At 40.1% G+C, this 20,719-nt stretch overlaps 1 protein-coding gene across 7 annotated transcripts in view; it reads left to right on the top strand.

Moving 5' to 3' along the window:
- sec31a (SEC31 homolog A, COPII coat complex component) overlaps positions 1–17,961 on the top strand; it is a 34,828-nt gene extending 16,867 nt beyond the window's left edge. The window contains exons 17-28 of one of the 7 annotated variants that reach the window (XM_039676124.2): positions 1,600–1,745; positions 2,251–2,424; positions 5,212–5,361; positions 5,444–5,539; positions 9,213–9,306; positions 11,029–11,307; positions 13,638–13,670; positions 14,168–14,226; positions 14,306–14,557; positions 14,650–14,760; positions 16,632–16,703; positions 16,834–17,961. In XM_039676124.2, coding sequence (XP_039532058.2) covers positions 1,600–1,745; positions 2,251–2,424; positions 5,212–5,361; positions 5,444–5,539; positions 9,213–9,306; positions 11,029–11,307; positions 13,638–13,670; positions 14,168–14,226; positions 14,306–14,557; positions 14,650–14,760; positions 16,632–16,703; positions 16,834–17,013 — 1,646 coding nt within the window. In that variant the 3' untranslated portion in view covers positions 17,014–17,961. Of the gene's footprint in view, positions 1–1,599; positions 1,746–2,250; positions 2,425–5,211; positions 5,362–5,443; positions 5,540–9,212; positions 9,307–11,028; positions 11,353–13,637; positions 13,671–14,167; positions 14,227–14,305; positions 14,558–14,649; positions 14,761–16,631; positions 16,704–16,833 lie in introns of all 7 variants that reach the window. The other 6 variants (XM_039676122.2, XM_039676126.2, XM_039676125.2 and 3 more) reach the window with 6 other exon arrangements.
- Positions 17,962–20,719: the final 2,758 nt, after the last annotated feature.

Genomic DNA, 20,719 nt, shown 5'->3' with positions numbered 1-20,719 from the left:
AAAAATTACTCTTGGGACTGGTTTTGTTGTCCAGGGTCACATATTGCATATGTGTAAATATATTGTGTAAATATTAGTGCTGTCAAGCGATTAAAATATTTAATCGTGATTAACTCGCAAATAATTTTATCCATTCTAAATGTCCCTTGATTTCTTTTTGTCCCATTTTTTTTTTCTAATTTTAATGCTTCTCACTGTCATAACATTAAAGCAAGCAACTACTGTGTGCATGGTTTGGCATTACTATTATTATTAATTCCTAAAAAGCGGACAACAGTTTATCATGATCTCGCACATCCCTGTTATTATCAATGAAGCTGACTGCACAATGAATCTTTCATAATATATACACTTCAGAGGATTTGCCAGCACACAGAATTTAGCACTGAACAAAAAGTCAGTTTTGAGCAGTGAGGGAAGTCTATCTAAAATGCTTCTGATTGGCCATTGCTTTCAAGAAATCAATACATAGGTCTTTGTCTGTGATCAGTCAATTCTCATGTTATAAAAAGAAACTCTGGCTTGTAAATTGTTTTTTTGTTGTTGTTTTTTTAGATGTTCTTGTTGCTTTTCTGCAACATATGAATAAAAATGTATTAGCTTTTATGTTTTATTCATAGATCTTTGTAGTTTGTGGGAGTCCAGAAAATCGTTTTATTCTCCCGCAACCCGCACACACAGAGTGAGTGCATTACCGCCGATGCCGGCGCTCGGCCATCAAATCTAGTCCCGCGCCGCAATCTATTGCGTTGGGAGTGCACGTCTGGCAAGCCAAGAGGGTCAAAATTACGCTATAGATTAATCGCGTTTACCACCAAACGCCGTCAAATAAGGCGCTTTAAACCGTATTTGTGCCGCAAAATACGCCTTTGTAATTACAAACTCCATAAAAAAACGTGAAAAATGCATCAATGATTTGTATTCGATGGCTTTTTACTGTACATGGAAAGCGCCCCTTTTTACGCCGTTCATCTCGCCATATGACGCTGTAAAAACGGCGTTATTTTGGATGAACAGAATGCGCAATATTTTAAGGCGTTTTGCTAATAGTATAATAAGCCACGCCCACTGTTTTACACAGCCAGTGAGTTTGAATCGTTCTCTCCAAATCAGTGATGAACTGAGTCAGACCTGACAAGTCCAGCACAGATCATTATAGCCAAGGATCATTCGAATCTGTGAATCTAAGGCATCCATTTCTCAAAATGTAACCATAGCCTACTACTCTTTGGCCGGCACACAATCCCAAACAAGTGTGTGCGGCGTGCCTGTTGTTTTGTTTCCGGTGTGGTGTTGTAGTTTTTGTAACATTACTAGTTGTTGCAAAAGCATGTGAAAAAACTACAATGTTTGTTAGGTCAAAAAGAACGTTAATCTTGTGATCAAAAAATTAACGCCGGGAAATGGGTTTAAAATGGTTTCGCGTTAATGCCGCTAATAACGCGTTTAACTGACAGCACTAATAAATATATAAAATACTGTATTGTATATTATATAATATTCTAATATGGCTTAGTTTTGGTTTCACCATTCACCTATAGTCATGACTGTTTGTGTGTGTTTAATGTTAGCCTGAATGTAAATGTGTTTCTCCTGCAGGTCTGCTGGGCTCCAGGCTGGAGGCGTCTGAGGACTCGACGCTGCAGGATCAGGCCGGTCTCTGCTACATCTGCGCCGGCGCAGTCGAGCAGCTCGTCGCCCACTGGGCCAAAGCACAGGACTCCTGCGGTCCACTGTCACTACAGGTGAGACCCGACCACAGGAACACACAGGACTTAAAAGGTGCATGTGTAATATATAGGAGGATCTGTTGATAGAAATGCAATAGCTATGTTTTCAGTGGTGACAAACTGCTCTACAGAGCGCGCTTCGCCACTACTAAATTCAGCGAATAAAACACTGACACAATGATGAACAAGTAACATCATGTTATTCACAATAACATATTGTTTTACTGAACAATCATGTAAACCTATTTTCTTACTTTATCTTTGCAAAGAAACCCCATTGCTGAACTGGCTACTCTCTGCTGTCTCAGACAACAATCTTTTCCTGTCGGCCACCGTAACTTCTGTTGGTTGTAATTCGCAGCCTCACCACTAGATGCCACTAATAATTACACACTGCACCTTTAATCTGTCATGTTTTTATTGGGCTTGATTGTGATTCTTGTGACCTGAGCACAGCATGAGCATTGGAGTATGGTTCAGTGGACTGATGTAGCTGTATGGTGATCACCTGTATCTGTAGGAGTTGGTGGAGAAGGTGGTGGTCCTGCAGAGAGCAGTGCTGAAGACTCAGGCAGGGGTTTCTCCTGATATGGGTGCGCTGCTGGCAGAGAAGATGAATCAATATGCCAGTCTGCTGGCATCTCAGGGCAGCTTACAGACAGCCATATCCTACCTGCCCACCAACACTGAGCAGGTAAGCATTTGTTATGTGGGAAATGTTCCTTAACTCTTTCCCCGCCAAACACGGAATTTTCCGTGTTTAATGAAAAAACGCATCTGCGCCAAACACGGAATTTTCCGGGTATCCGTGTTTTAGGTGGTATACGGTAAGGAAGACCTGCGCGCATGTCCTGAATGATTGCGCAACTCTTTGTTTAGAGAAACAGATTGCAATCGTCTCAAACAGTGGAGTAGTGAGAATGTATCATACAGACAATGCAGAGGTATATGGCTGAAGTACTGGAGGTTAATGGACTCGGAGTCCGATCACTCTTTATTTGATAATTCTGAATCTGATCGGGACGAAGTAGTCAGTGAGAGAGATGCACATGTTCATGCTAGCCATGGACGTGCCGCAGATAGATCGTATAATATTATGACACTATATTATGTATGTGTGTGTGCAGGCATTTATGTGTGGCTGTCTAAATATGAAGGTGTAATTGTCAAATTATTTCTCTCTTTGTGCACATTTACCACATTGTAATATGTATTTGTGTGTGTGTGTGTGTGTGTGTGTGTGTGTGTGTGTGTGTGTAGGCCTGTTTATTGTAATTCCAATTATTCATAGGTAGAACACAGAGAGGCAGAGGCAGAAGTTTTATTGCAAAAGTTACATTTCTCTTACATCCTGGGAAATTTGATATATTTTACATTTATTTTATGTTTTTAATTTATTTTGGAAAGTTTTATATATGAAGGAAACAACATCTGAATGTATTCTGCTTTTAAATGCACTTGTTTGATAAAAACACCTTTTTCTCAGTTTTTTGTCCAAAATGTTGTGTTTTTGACAAAACCTACCTCTGTTCAAGAGGCAATAAAAAAAGAACAGATGAAGATAAAATAAAAACGTTTTTTTTTGCCTAAAAGCAGAGGCTCAGATCTTTATTTTTATATATATCATCTTCATATATTCATGGAAGAAAATATTCAGCGGGGGCATTCAAATTTAGCGAAAATCGTCAAAAACCCTGGCGGTGGCTGGCAACTTTTTTTTAAAACGCTGGCGGGGAAAGAGTTAAAGGGATAGTTCAACCAAAAATGAAAAGATTCCCATGATTTACTCATCCTCAAGTCATCCTAGGTGTATATGACTTTCTTCTTTCAGACAAATATTCTAGCGGAGTTATATAAAAAAAAAATGTCCTGACTCTTCCAAGCCTTATAATCCCAGTGAATGGCAGTTTCTGTTTTGAAGTCCATAAAAGTGCACCTATCCATGATAAAAGTGCATCTATCCATGATAAAAGTGCATCTATCCATGATAAAAGTGCATATATCCATCAAAAAAAGCATTTATCCATCATAAAAATGCATCTATCCATGATAAAAGTGCATCCATCCATGATAAAAGAGCAACTATCCATCATAAAAGTGCATCCATCCATGATAAAAGTGCAACTATCTATGATAAAAGTGCATTTATCCATGATAAATGTGCATCTATCCATGATAAAAGTGCATCTATCCATGATAAAAGTGCATCTATCCATCATAAAAGTGCATCCATCCATGATAAAAGTGCATCCATCCATCCATCATAAAAGTGCATCTATCCATCATAAAAGTGCATCTATCCATCATAAAAGTGCATCTATCCATCAAAAAAAGCATTTATCCATCATAAAAATGCATCTATCCATGATAAAAGTGCATCCATCCATGATAAAAGAGCAACCATCCATCATAAAAGTGCATCCATCCATGATAAAAGTGCAACTATCCATGATAAATGTGCTTCTATCCATGATAAAAGTGCATCTATCCATGATAAAAGTGCATCTATCCATCATAAAAGTGCATCTATCCATCAAAAAAAGCATTTATCCATCATAAAAATGCATCTATCCATGATAAAAGTGCATCCATCCATGATAAAAGAGCAACCATCCATCATAAAAGTGCATCCATCCATGATAAAAGTGCAACTATCCATGATAAATGTGCATCTATCCATGATAAAAGTGCATCTATCCATGATAAAAGTGCATCTATCCATCATAAAACTACATTTATCCATCATAAAAGTACATCTATCCATCATAAAAGTGCATCTATCCATGATAAAAGTGCATCTATCCATGATAAAAGTGCATCCATCCATCATAAAAGTGCATCCATCCATCATAAAAGTGCATCTATCCATCATAAAAGTGCATCTATCCATGATAAATGTGCATCTATCCATCATAAAAGTGCATCTATCCATCAAAAAAAAAAGCATTTATCCATCATAAAAATGCATCTATCCATGATAAAAGTGCATCCATCCATGATAAAAGAGCAACCATCCATCATAAAAGTGCATCCATCCATTATAAAAGTGCAACTATCCATGATAAATGTGCATCTATCCATGATAAAAGTGCATCTATCCATGATAAAAGTGCATCTATCCATCATAAAAGTGCATCTATCCATGATAAAATTGCATCTATCCATGATTAAAATGCTCCTCAAGGCTCTGCGTGGGTTAATATAGGCCTTCTGAAGTGAATCGATGTGTTTGCATAAGAAAAATATTCATATTTAAAACTTTATAAAGTAGAATAACTAGCTTCCGGCCAAACATGCATACGCCTTCCACTTAAAATTCGACTTGTAAAGTGCAACTTATGAGAGTAATGCAACATACTTCTTATACTTACGTTGCGCCATGACGCACTACACTACTTCTGACGTCAAAAGTTGCGCAATAGGCGTAAGAGACTGGTTTAACGTCAGCTTTGGGAATGTGATGTTTGTTTTGTGCCTGCAGGTTTCTGTTCAGCAGCTGCGATATCGTTTGAGCAGAGCTCTGGGACAGCAGACGCCTGTGGCCACAGTGACCGGCACGCAGAACACACACCAAACGCAGACACACACACAAGCTCCACAGCCCGCTGCGCCGTCTCAGTACTACCAACAGGTTCGAGACACACTCACATACAGCTAAAAACACACACGCAGGTGCTTTATTTGACTCCAGCGTGTGTTTGTGTTGTGTTCAGGGTAGATCCGCCACTACTGTCACGTCCTGGAGTAACCAAACCCCCACAGCTCTGCCCAGTGTCCCTCGCCAGGCTGTGCCCGCCGCAGACCTGCAGGTACACACTGACAGAGCTCACAAACACAGGCTACATACACCTTATGAGCAATGCTCAATCTCCACATCAAAGACGATTTTCTTTATTGGTCCATCTCTAGTGGATTTTGCTCCATGTGAACTGTATTTGGGTATAAACCATGAAGTACCTTTTTTAGTTTATTCCAGTGGCCAGAAGAGACTCCTATTTATAGGTGAATTTTATTTTCGTTTGTTTTCTAACCTCACAAACAAGTTTCATACTTTCAAACTTGTGTCTCTCTCTGAAATGCAACTTTACGCACAACTACCAGCCTGCATGGGGAGGTTCTTGAGAGTCCAGAGACACCAGCAGCTTTGAAAACCTGTTTGCTGCTCAGTGTCTTTTTTTTTAAAGCTGCCCTTACATTTACAATTACAGTACAATTAAAAATTTTTGACAGAAACTTTCCTTAATAAGCCTGACATGAAGTTCTCTTGTGCTGTAAATTACTCACAAATCTTATGATTGTTCTTATGATGATCTCCAATCAGTTTTCACTCGAAATTAGTTGTTTTCATGTCTTTTTGCATAACATTGCACCATTTAATGCTTTTCATCTTCAGAAAGTTTTTTTTCCCTTCCTATATTGCATGATGACTGTGACTTGCTTAGTAATGTTAAACAACCTCTTTAAATAGGGTTTCCATTTAGGCATTAGCATTTAAGAAAATAGGGTTTCCTAAGCATTACCTAAATAGAAAAGCATCTCTGAACGCTCAACACGTCCAACCTTGAGGCAGAAGAGCATCTCTGAAATCTCAACACGTCCAACCTTGAGGCAGAAGAGCGTCTCTGAACTCTTAACACATCCAACCTTGAGGCAGAAGAGCGTCTCTGAACGCTCAACACAGCCAACCTTGAGGCAGAAGAGCGTCTCTGAACTCTAAAAACTTCTAACCTTGAGGCAGAAGAGCGTCTCTGAACTCTAAAAACTTCTAACCTTGAGGCAGAAGAGCGTCTCTGAACGCTCAACACTTCCAACCTTGAGAAAGAAGAGCGTCTCTGAACGCTCAACACTTCCAACCTTGAGGCAGAAGAGCATCTCTGAACTCTCGACATGACCAACCTTGAGGCAGAAGAGCATCTCTGAACTCTCGACACGACCAACCTTGAGGCAGAAGAGCGTCTCTGAACGCTCAACACGTCCAACCTTGAGACAGAAGAGCATCTCTGAACTCTCAACACGTCCAACCTTGAGGCAGAAGAGCATCTCTGAAATCTCAACACGTCCAACCTTGAGGCAGAAGAGCATCTCTGAAATCTCAACACGTCCAACCTTGAGGCAGAAGAGCGTCTCTGAACGCTCAACACGACCAACCTTGAGGCAGAAGAGCATCTCTGAAATCTCAACACGTCCAACCTTGAGGCAGAAGAGCGTCTCTGAACGCTCAACACGACCAACCTTGAGGCAGAAGAGCATCTCTGAAATCTCAACACGTCCAACCTTGAGGCAGAAGAGCGTCTCTGAACGCTCAACACGACCAACCTTGAGGCAGAAGAGCATCTCTGAACTCTCAACACGTCCAACATTGAAGCAGAAGAGCGTCTCTGAACTCTCAACACGTCCAACCTTGAGGCAGAAGAGCGTCTCTGAACGCTCAACACGACCAACCTTGAGGCAGAAGAGCATCTCTGAACTCTCAACACGTCCAACATTGAAGCAGAAGAGCGTCTCTGAACTCTCAACACGTCCAACCTTGAGGCAGAAGAGCGTCTCTGAACGCTCAACACGTCCAACATTGAAGCAGAAGAGCGTCTCTGAACTCTCAACACGACCAACCTTGAGGCAGAAGAGCATCTCTGAACTCTCAACACGTCCAACATTGAAGCAGAAGAGCGTCTCTGAACTCTCAACACGACCAACCTTGAGGCAGAAGAGCGTCTCTGAACGCTCAACACGACCAACCTTGAGGCAGAAGAGCGTCTCTGAACGCTCAACACGACCAACCTTGAGGCAGAAGAGCGTCTCTGAACGCTCAACACGACCAACCTTGAGGCAGAAGAGCGTCTCTGAACGCTCAACACGACCAACCTTGAGGCAGAAGAGCATCTCTGAACTCTCAACACTTCCAACATTGAGGCAGAAGAGCGTCTCTGAACGCTCAACACGTCCAACCTTGAGGCAGAAGAGCATCTCTGAACTCTCAACACTTCCAACATTGAAGCAGAAGAGCGTCTCTGAACGCTCAACACGACCAACCTTGAGGCAGAAGAGCATCTCTGAACTCTCAACACTTCCAACATTGAAGCAAAAGAGCATCTCTTAACGCTCAACACGTCCAACCTTGAGGCAGAAGAGCGTCTCTGAACTCTCAACACGTCCAACCTTGAGGCAGAAGAGCGTCTCTGAACTCTCAACACGTCCAACCTTGAGGCAGAAGAGCGTCTCTGAACTCTCAACACGTCCAACCTTGAGGCAGAAGAGCGTCTCTGAACGCTCAACACGACCAACCTTGAGGCAGAAGAGCGTCTCTGAACGCTCAACACGTCCAACCTTGAGGCAGAAGAGCGTCTCTGAACTCTCAACACGACCAACCTTGAGGCAGAAGAGCATCTCTGAACTCTCAACACTTCCAACATTGAAGCAAAAGAGCATCTCTGAACGCTCAACACGACCAACCTTGAGGCAGAAGAGCATCTCTGAACTCTCAACACGTCCAACATTGAAGCAGAAGAGCATCTCTGAACTCTCAACACTTCCAACATTGAAGCAGAAGAGCGTCTCTGAACGCTCAACACGACCAACCTTGAGGCAGAAGAGCATCTCTGAACTCTCAACACGTCCAACATTGAAGCAGAAGAGCATCTCTGAACTCTCAACACTTCCAACATTGAAGCAGAAGAGCATCTCTGAACGCTCAACACGTCCAACCTTGAGGCAAACGGGCTACAGCAACAGAAAACACACACTGGTGCCATTGCTGTCAGCTGAGAACAGGAAACTGAGGCTACAATTCACACTGGCTCACCAAAACTCGACAATAGAAGATTGGAAAAATGTTGCCTGGTTTGATGAGTCTTGATGTCTGCCCCAAAATTGAAATGAGAGGGTAAGAAATTGGTGTAAACCACATGGATCCATCCTCCCTTGTATCAACGGCTCAGGCTGCTGGTGCTGTAATGGTGTGTGGGATATTTTCTTGGCACTCTTTGGGCCTCTTAGTACCAATCGAGCATCATTTAAACAACACAGCCGTCCTGAGTATTGTTGCTGACCGTGTCCATCCCTTTATGACCACAGTTGACCATCCTCTAATGGCCTCTTCCAGCAGGATTGCATGCCATGTCACAAAGCTCAAATCTTTTCAAACTGGTTTCTTGAACATGACTCTTTTTTTTATTAAATGTTACCAAAGATTTATAAAAACTGTAACAAATGTATTGCTCATTGTTATTAATGCTTTTACTAATGGGAACTAATGGGAACTTATTATAAAGTGTTGATTATTATAAAATTATTGTATTGGCTTATTATAAAATCTTGATGACCCCCAAAATATTTTAATGGTAGAGTAGTATAATAACAGCAGTTAAATAGGAAAAAGAATATTTAGATTTGCACATCTAGTGTTGGTGTCAGCCTGGATCACTGGATCACGCTGTGACAGAAGGCTTTCTAAACACACGTGTGTGTCTTTCTCTCTGTTCTCAGGCCGAGTCCACATCTCCAGTCTTCGGCATTCAGTCTCCAGTCATGGCGTCAGTACCCGCCTCCACTCCATTCATGTACTCGCAGCAGTACCAGAGTAAGTGCACTAACACTGAGTGTGTGTGTGTGTTACCAACATAAAAATGTTTAGGAACTACATTAAATAAATCGCATTATTGATTTGGGCTATTTTTCTTATTTTAGTATAATTTATAGTATTGATTTTTTTTAGGTTTTAGTAAATTTGTTTTGTGCTCTTTTCTTATTTAGTTTTAGTTTTTTCCATGTATTTAGTTAGCTTTCATTTATTTCATACCAGTTTTTCATTTAATAAAATTAGCTCTTCAGCTTAAACTTATTGAGCGCTGTTAGTGATGTAAATTTGTTGGCCAACCCGTAACTTCGCATCACACTTATTCCCTCCTTTTGGATTATTTAAAATAAAAATAAGCTTCTGTGATCAACAAAAGTTTATATTACTACTTGGGATGTTTTGTCCATCAAGATCATTTTCACAAATGTTTTATGAATTTTGATGTCTAAATACAATCTGCAGAAGTTGAAGTTAGGCTATAAACGATTTACAGCACCGTCACATGAATTCAACGTCACACCATTAAGCTTCTGTCTCTTTCAGTGTTTTTCCCTAAGAGTTTGAGTTATAGAAGTTTGCAAGAGCGTGATTATAAACTAGAGCCAGACCGATATATCGGCCGATATTACGCATTTTCCAAAATATCGGTATCGGCAGTTATAATGGACGATAAATGAATATTTAAAAAATAAAATAAAAACGGACGAAACACGCTTCAATCATCTCTCCTTGGCCTGTTATATTGAAAATGTATGTTTTACAATTTGCAGTATGATGTTATCTATTGTTAAATTATGGCTCATCATAGACTAGCTAACCACAAAGCTAGCTAATGCCACTATCATCAGTGGAAGACTGCTAACGTTAACATTAATGAGCTTGGAAACCACAATGATTTTTTATTTCTGCCTAAATAAAGTAATGATTACTGTATTTTATAACTAGCATATCTCTAGTTACAGTCCCTGCATTGTAAAATGTAAGTTATACTTGCGAGGAGTGAACATTTAGACATAGGGAAAAAGTATCAAACGTATCTTGTGCAGAAAAGTTAGCTTTTCTTTTACACGTGGGTGAAATCCAACAATATTTAATAAAAAATAAATAAATATCGGCCGATATATCGGAATATCGGATTTTAAAACCCAAAAATATTTGTATCGGTATCGCCCTTCAAAATCCTTTATCGGTCGGGCTCTATTATAAACACAACGAGGCTGTGAAAGTGTTTAATCTCTCCAAGAACTTCTCTAGTCTCATTTAGACACTTGTCAGCAACACGTGAAAGCTATAATAAATTATGAAAATTATCAATTACTGGAAATTTTGAATAGTTTTTGTGAAAAATAACCACTGGTTTGGGGTGGATCGTTTTGTCTTGGTCAGTGAGCATCTGTCTGGAACACTCTTAGAAATGCATGGAAATCTGCTAAAGCACTTCGAGCTAGATCAGCGAGCGACGCTCCAATTTTGATATTTTTGGTGTTCTAACTTGAACTGCATAGGTTAAACTTAAGCAGTGCATGTTTTTATTTGTAAGAATGCTGTAAATTCTTTGCATGTACCTTATGCTTATGTATTCAAATATATGTTAATGGTTAAAGATCATTCCACAGATGTACTGAATTAATATTTGCACGTGTGTAACTGCATCTGTAACGTGAAATATCTCTATAAATGACTAACTGCATATGCCTGTTCTTTCCTCTTCCTCATGAACATCAGACTACCCCCCTGTTCAACAGTTCACACCCGGCATATATCAGCCTGTGCCGTACTCTTCCTCTACGGCCTCTCCTCTTCCTCCTCCTCCTTCATCCTCCTCCTCTTCTGCTGTCTATCCTCCGCACTTCATGCACCCTGCCTCCTCTCAGCCAGCAGCTCCTCCTCTGGTGTCTGGGTCTTTCTCTGCTCCTCCTGCTCTGTCTTCTGGCGTGTCTTTCCAGCATGGCGGGCCGGGGTCGCCCTCAGCTTATCTTCCTCCTCCAGTAGCCAGAGCTCCAGGTACTCAGAACGAACCCGCACTGATTCCAGCCTCCCAGAGAACAGGTCTGCACACCATCTCTGAAATATACCAGACATGATCGATCAATCTCAGTATTACCACACAAACATTTTTGTTAGCCATTTAGCATATATATATATATATATATATATATATATACACGCTACCGGTCAAACGCTTTAGATCGGTAAGATTTTTTTGTTTTTAAAAGAAGTCTCTTCTGCTCACCAAGGCTCCAATTATTTGATAAAAAATTGAAAAAAAACAGTAATATTGTGAAATATTTTTACAATTTAAAACAGCGCTTTTCTATGTGAATATATAGTGAAGAGTAATTTATTCCTGTGATCAAAGCTGAATTTACAGCATCATTACTCTAATCTTCAGTGTCGCATGATCCTACAGAAATTATTATAATATGATGCTCAAGAAACTTTTATGACATTATCCCTGTTAAACAGTTTTTTACATTTTTATTTCAGGATTCTTTGATGAATGGAAAGTTCAAAAGAACAGAATTGATCTGAAATGGAAAGCTTTTGTAACATTAATCACTACCATTCAAAAGTTTGGGGTCAGTAAGAATTTATTTTTTATTTTTGGGGGAAAGAAATTAGAAAATACTTTTATTCATCAAGAACGAGTTAAATTGATAAAGTTACAGTAAAGGCATTTATAATGTTAGAAAAGATTATATTTTAAATAAATGCTGTTCTTTTGAACTGGGGAAAAAATGGTACACGACTGTTTTCAACATTGAAAATAATAATTGATGTTTTTTGAGCATAAAATCAGCATATTAGAATGATTTCTGAAGGATCATGTGACACAGAAAACTGATGTGTAATCAGCAACAGTAATGATGTTGAAAATTCAGCTTTCAAATGACATTTTAAAATATATGAAAATAAAAAACAGTCATTTTAAATTGTCATAATATTACTGTTTGTCATTTTTTTTTTCATCAAATAAAGCAGCCTTGGTGAGCAGAAGAGACTTCATTTAAAAACATAAAAAATCTTACTAATCTAAAACTGTTGACCGGTAGTGTATGTTACGATATATATTAGGGGTGTGATGAGATCTTGCGAGACTAAAATGTGATTCGATTTCTGGCAATATCGCTATGGTGGCGAGTGAGGGTGAAATTAGCATAGAATATGCCACCGCTACATTCACATTACAAGCCTCCATTGTCATTTAGCTGTTTTTATAAAAATAAAAACCATAGTAAACGTGTGCTCATCCAGCACGAGCTGCAGTCACACACGAATCACGGTTCACCGATCGCGTGACGATGGCGGAGGATTCATTGCGCAACAGAGCCTAAACATCTGATAAATGTCGTATCTTGTAGAATGCGCTCCGCACCGCCGCTCCCTATAACAGAGTATGTGTGATCATGAATGGTGAAGTGAAACATGAGCTCCCTGTTGCGCATAAATTAGGCTGCACATATACAATAGCCTGTCTCCCACTATCAAACCAATCTCTGGACAGAGTAGTTGTGGCTCTGGTCTCCGTTTTGTTCTCTGTTCGCACTTTTTTTGATTATGGTTGCACTTGCACTTTTTGTTTGTACTTAATAAGACGTTGAAAAAACGTATTTATTACTGTTATTTATACTGTTTTTATTTCTATGTTCAATTTTTGGAAAAGGAGTTCAGTTTTGAGGTCACACACAGCCTCAATCAGAAGTTCTGGAAACTCATAATTCATGTACAGTATAAGGTCTGAAGAGACTTGGAGAGTCAGTTGAGTTTGTGGCAAAACCTTATATAGTGCTTGTATATTGTTGTCTTTCACTGCATAAAGTATAAAGTTCCCAGAAAGTAGCACTGTAATGACATTCATTACAAGGTTATTAATTAAAACGTTTCAAAATTCACCTTCAGACTACTTTTCCAGTCATTGAGTATTTCTATATTCAAATATTGTGCAGAAATCTCGTCTCATTCTCATCTCGTGTCTCATCACACCCCATACATTTTTATCTTATCAATTTTAAAGAAGCATTTGGTATTTGTGATCAAAATATGCATTAAAAACTGTCTGGTGGTGCTGTGACATGCACCATTTAAAACTTATTTTTAGTATTTTGTTGATTCAAGCTTTTATGAACTCATATTGATGAAGACTACATGGATGTTTGTCGTGCAGGGCTATTTTTGAACAGACATTAAAAGTGTTGCACAGTTAACAATGGTTACCAGTGGTCAGTTTCTGTTTATTACATGTTTATTCACTTAAATGTTAAACTAATATCTTCATGTTGATTCAAAATAAGTTCTTGGACAAGTTATGCGTCAGCTACCTTGTTTATTCACAGGAGGATTAAACCAAGACGCCTGGTCTTTGGAAGGTGAATTATAAAGAGATTTTTAACAATTTAATATGTTGGACCATAATTGTCCAGCTCAAAGTATTAATGAATAATTCAAACAATCAGTGAGGCACTTTTTTCTGACATTTATGTTTTCCTGAGGTGATTCTAAAATGTATTAATCACTAATTTTGAAGCATGTATATATGTAATGATCATGTAGTGGCTGAAAATGAGCATGGTAAGTAATGGAGGCCAGTGGAAACTTCCAGAACCTCACTGGCTTTAGCTTATCCTTTTACATTGGTTTCCAAGACATTGATTGTTTTCTTGCATTCGTTGATGCATGCAGAAAAGAAATCCCTAACTAGTCTTACAGTAGCTGTGATTAAGAACCTGCTTGAGATCAGTGTGTTGTGATAAACCATAACCGGGGTATGCTGTACATCTTGAGAATGAATTTGAGGTCCACCGGGCATGAGCCTCTCTGAGATGCAGCAGGTTGGAAGGTTTTTAAATCTTTGTTTCTGCTTTAGGACCTCAGAACGGCTGGAACGACCCCCCCACTCTCAACAGAGCTGCCAAAAAGAAGAAGGTGGGTTTGACTGAAGATCCTCTTGCTCATAATGTATATGGATTTGCCTTGATTTGAAGAAAACATGCTCTGTCTCCAGATCCCAGACCACTTCACTCCACCAGCACCCATCACCGCTCCCATCATGGCCCCTGTAGGGGAACCTCAGGCCCCCGCTGTCCCAGGCATGCAGACCCTTCCACCGCAACAACAGGCCCCAGATCAGCACGTGGGCCCAACAACCTTCACCCCCATCCACCAGCAGCCGATGGGACCCCCGTGCAGGAATCCCAACATGCCTCAGGTTAACATGGAAGGGCCGCCTGGAGCTCCAATTGGAGATGTGATAAAGGTATGAGTTCATTTCAAATTAAGTAAGTGGTCAAACGCTTTGTGTCTTCCCCATGTTGTACGTTATTCTGTGTTCGCTCTCGTCCACATCAGTCCATACCCACTGAGAAGATCACCAAGAAGCCGATCCCTGAGGAACACATGGTCCTGAAGACCACGTTTGAGGGACTGATCCAGAAATGCTTGGCTGCTGCTTCAGACCCGGTTTGTTTACTGTGAAATGACACTTTTTTAAAGCAATCTCATGTTTCATGATTCAGGGCCAAACATATCAACATTGTCAACTCCCTTTACCCTCTGGTTCTCTTCAGTCATTTTGCCTGAAAAATTGTTTATTTTGTTGTAATTTTTTACTTCATCGGAATGGTGCGGAACTTGGCAAATGTTTTGCCACTTGCTATGTGAGCACACAAAAAAAAATCATGGGCATGATTTGAAAAGGTTAAATGGTCATGTAAAAAATAGACACGTTTGTGCACCTCGTCAAAAATGAGCGCTTTGGAAATGAATGGGAACGAATTTCATCTATTGGAAACTTTTGGTACTGCAGCCAAACTGAATCTGACTGAAAGCTAATTTTTTGAGAGATCAACCTCAAATTTGGAACACAACTTTTTTATATTTATGGCTTTGATTTACTTGCAGTTTTAGAGTAAAACGTGATTTAAATATATATATATATATATATATATATATTCCATATAAAATTGAAAATAGTATTTTTGTGCATTTTTCATAACAATACACATAAAATTCTGTTACTTTTAAGTTCATTTTTTAAAACTTTTGTCACTTCGGCAAAAATCTGCCAAGTGTCGTCTTTGAAAATAGATTCACAAAACTTCAGTGTGTGTTTTCAAGCATTCAAGATTTATGATCATTTAAGTTAAGTGAATAAATGTATTATAAATACAGCGTAAATATAATTTAGTATTAAAGTGATAGTTCACATTGAAATTAATTTTTGATATGTTTTAGCTTACCTCAAGGGCATCCAAGATGTAGGTGTCTTTGTTTCCACAGTTTTTTCAATTTTGATATTTTTCAGTCAAACCGGTGTTGTCTATCAGTCATACACTGGAGGCTAAGGGGGTCCACCAAAAAGCATGCACAGAGAAGTCAAAATTAAACATGATTTAATGACTCGTACATGTAAGTACACATTGATGGCCTAAGACACGAAACGAGCGGTTTGTGTGAGAAAACGAACAGTATTTATATCGTTTTTACCTCGTGTAATCACAGTGACGTCCAAGTGATCTGAATCAGTTGTGCAATGTCCAACTGAACCGAACTGAATCAGTTCAATGTTACGCCGGAAATGATCGCTTGCGTGTGACTTCACTCAATATTTACACGGAGATTTTGGAAGTTTTATCTTTTACTAAACATTTTTAGATATAACGAAATCGTCTTCCATTGCGGTTTCCCATATATCTAAATATGTTTAGTGAAAGGTAAAACTTCCGAAATCTCTGTATAAACAAAGAGTGACGTAGGCGCGCAAGCGATCACTTCCGGTGCATGCGCAGACCGAAGCGCCCGTGCCGTTTTCTCACACAAACCGCTCGTTTCGTGTCTTAGGCCATCAATGTGTACTTACATTTACGAGTCATTAAATCATGTTTAATTTTGACTTCTCTGTGCATGCTTTTTGGTGGACCCCCTTCGCCTCCAGTGTATGACTGATAGACAACAACGGTTTGACTGAAAAATGTCAAAATTGAAAATACTGTGGAAACAAAGACACCTACATCTTGGATGCCCTTGAGGTAAGCTAAAACATACCAAAAATGAATTTGAAAGTGAACTATCCCTTTAAAAAATAAAAACAATATCAAACTAAAATATAGTACATTCATTTCATTGACAAAAAGGAAATACAAAAATCTGTCATGTTTGACCAACACACGAAGAGCACCACAGGTTTGAGAAAAACAGCTTAGGAAGTTATCAAACATAATAATAATAATGTTTGTTTGCCTATTTAATTTTTTTCTGTCTAACTTCTGTCTGTCTGATTTCACATTCCCCAGCATTATTAATAACCAAGTTTTTCCCCTTCATCCTCACAGCAAACCAAGAGGAAGTTGGATGATGCTCATAAGAGGCTTGAGTATCTCTATGACAAGCTGAGAGAACAAGCAGTGAGTAACAGTTTTATTTAAAGCCTCAAAATACTTTTTTACCACCATTGCTCCATATATTGTAATTCGCACAGTGATTTTCCACTTTGTTGTCTGAGCCACTCACTTTTCGGCGGTTTCTTCTCTCCAGCTGTCTCCAGCAATCGTCGGCGGTCTTCACAATATGGCGCGCAGCATCGAGTGCCGCTGCTACACCGATGGGCTCAACATCCACACACACATCGTGAGCAACAGCAACTTCAGCGAGACGTCGGCCTTCATGCCGGTCCTGAAGGTGGTGCTGACACAGGCCAACAGACTGGGGGTTTGATGTCCACCGGCTCAACGGGCGCACAAACACACCAACAAGTATTCTCAAAACCCTCAAGCCATCATTCCTCAAGGACCAGCTGTGCTTTTCGCCAGTCTTACAGATCTGGTTTACACTCACGTTTGTTCGATTTGTCTTCTTAATATTTTTTATGTTGTTATGTATTTGTAATCATGACAGAGCAGAGTGCAATAGGGCTTTCCCATTTCATGTCGCAAGTTGTAATGATTAATTAGCTTCATTAAATGAAATGCGTGTTTTATGCTTTAAGTGAAGAGTAGTCTCATCGTTTCAGGTTCACCGTGCATTATTTTTTAGTCGCACCATTCATTTGGCATTATTATTATTTTATCTTTCATGTTTGATTGGGATATTTGACGTTTACGATTATCACAACCCTGCATTTCAGCTTATTATAGAAAGTCTTCTCTGATATGATTTATGGCAATTATTTCTGCTGAAGAAACTTGAAATGGCAACAAAATATCATGCTAAAAAGTTCAATTAATTTTTAATTGATTCAGTATTTGTCACTCGGGTCGTACAATTGGACATTTAGAATAAAACCTTGACCCGTGTTTGTTATAATAATGCTGCCTGTCTTTATTGTTCGCCACTACCTGTTTGAAACATCTTTTCAGATAAAGGATCATACTTCTGATGGATCAAACTGGATCTGATGTGTAGAAAGGGAATGAAATGTCAGGCTACAGTGCAGGGGAATGTTATTTTTATAATCATCTTTTTTTTTTTAAATCATGTCTCAGCTAGCTGTCATGTTAGGAAGTCTGAAATTTGCAGTTTTGCTTATGGCTGCACAAAAGCTTTGGAGGCTTGCTCTAAAATGTTGGATTTTTAATGCAATCCATGTACTGTCTCAATAATTGAGGTTGTACTGTAAATCTGATGACTGTTTTGCAGTTTTATTAAAAACAAATTGAGACCGTTGTTTTGATGTTTCTTTTAATAAATGTTTTATTTTAAATGTAAAATTCATGTACGGTAGTACCCATGTCATTAAAAAACATTCTCTACAATATTCATATTACATTCTATTATGCAAATTTATACCTAATACGGTGATTTTATTTGCTGATCTCTAATAAACACAAATCAGAACTTGATTGTTGTACTTTCAAACACACACACACACACACACACTTATTTCAGTTTTAACTAATGGTTACGTCCTTGGTTAACGCTTTAGATTACGGCCCGGAAAGTACTACGTTATTAAAGTTATGCTACAGTGTACCTTTTGGTAATTATAGTGTAACTATAAAGTACTTACATGAGTTTAAGGAAACAAAATGTAAAGTTTGGGGAAACTAACAACCAGGAGAATTAAAACAATTATTTATACGTATTATAGAACTATGGGGTAGCCTACTTATTATACTATTATTATTAAATTGCACAACAATCTTAAATTTGAGAGCAATTTAGCAAGAACATACACTAGTCCTAAACGAAGTCTAGTACTGGTTGCTCATTCCGTAGATTAAGTTTAGACGTGTGCCGTTTGATCTTACACATAAAAAAGACGGAGCGTTCAGTAATGTTATCTAGCAATTTATTTTCCTGCATATCATACAGCGGCAATATCTTAACTCAAAATGTAACAAACAACAAACCGTATTATTTACCCCAAAGGCAAGACACTGGGCACAGTCGAAAACTGTTTCCTTCCTAATCAGCAACACCTGTGTCTGAGTTTCCTCCAAGTTAAAAGACTTACTCGGGCTGACCCGAGATCAGCTGTGCAACAAAGCACATACAGTCCCCTAGTGGCACAAAATGACAAATACAGAATGATTATGGCTCATACACTCCAGCCCCTAATTGCATCTTCCAGAGCAATTACACCAAATTCAAAAGAGCCATAAATGCCGAAAATAAAGCCCACTGTGAACCAATTACTCGTTAGCTTCATTAAGCAAACATATTTTAGTAATGGGTCATTCAATGATGTTTGTCTTGGTCTTCAAACAAACCACATGGACCAGACCTCTCTTATCAGGGAAGGTTTTCAGGACTCTTCCTAGTATACATGACCCATGTGGCACCACTGCATCCAACGCTTTACACCACTGCATCCAACGCTTTACACCACTGCATCACACGCTTTACACCACTGCATATCATGCTTTACACCACTGCATCACACGCTTTACACCACTGCATACCACGCTTTACACCACTGCATCACACGCTTTACACCACTGCATCCCACGCTTTACACCACTGCATACCACGCTTTACACCACTGCATCACACGCTTTACACCACTGCATCCCACGCTTTACACCACTGCATCCCACGCTTTACACCACTGCATACCACGCTTTACACCACTGCATACCACGCTTTACACCACTGCATACCACGCTTTACACCACTGCATCCCACGCTTTACACCACTGCATCCCAAGCTTCACACCACTGCATACCACGCTTTACACCACTGCATACCACGCTTTACACCACTGCATCCCACGCTTTACACCACTGCATCCCACGCTTTACACCACTGCATCCCACGCTTTACACCACTGCATCCCACGCTTTACACCACTGCATCACACGCTTTACACCACTGCATCCCACGCTTTACACCACTGCATACCACGCTTTACACCACTGCATACCACGCTTTACACCACTGCATACCACGCTTTACACCACTGCATCCCACGCTTTACACCACTGCATCCCACGCTACACACCACTGCATCCCACGCTTTACACCACTGCATCCCACACTTTACATCCCTGCATCCCACGCTTCACACCACTGCATCACACGCTTTACACCACTGCATCCCACGCTTCACACCACTGCATCCCACGCTTTACACCACTGCATCCCACGCTTTACATCACTGCATCCCACGCTTCACACCACTGCATCCCACACTTTACACCACTGCATCCCACCACTGCATCCCACACTTTACATCCCTGCATCCCACGCTTCACACCACTGCATCACACGCTTTACACCACTGCATCCCACGCTTCACACCACTGCATCACACGCTTTACACCACTGCATCCCACGCTTCACACCACTGCATCCCACGCTTCACACCACTGCATCCCACACTTTACACCACTGCATCCCACGCTACACACCACTGCATCCCACGCTTCACACCACTGCATCCCACACTTTACACCACTGCATCCCACGCAACACACCACTGCATGCCACGCTTTACACCACTGCATCCCACGCTTCACACCACTGCATCCCACGCTTCACACCACTGCATCCCACACTTTACACCACTGCATCCCACGCTACACACCACTGCATACCACGCTTTACACCACTGCATCCCACGCTTCACACCACTGCATGCCACGCTTCACACCACTGCATGCCACGCTTTACACCACTGCATCCCACGCTTTACACCACTGCATCCCACGCTTTACATTACTGCATCACACGCTTCACACCACTGTATGCCACGCTTTACACCAGTGCATCCCACGCTTTACACCACTGCATCCCATGCTTTACCACTGCATCCCACGCTTCACACCACTGCATCCCACGCTTCACAGTTCACACCACTGCATCCCACACTTCACACCAGTGCTTCCCACGCTTTACACCACTGCATCCCACGCTTCACACCACTGCTTCCCACGTTTCCCACCACTGCATCCCACACTTTACATCACTGTTTTATATCTC

This window comes from Pimephales promelas, chromosome 23, assembly GCF_988280905.1.
Source record: "Pimephales promelas chromosome 23, fPimPro1.hap1.1, whole genome shotgun sequence".
In the NCBI taxonomy this organism is placed as follows: Eukaryota; Metazoa; Chordata; class Actinopteri; order Cypriniformes; family Leuciscidae; genus Pimephales; species Pimephales promelas.
Note: the sequence above shows the minus strand (reverse complement) of the source record. Positions and strands in the feature narration are given on the sequence as shown.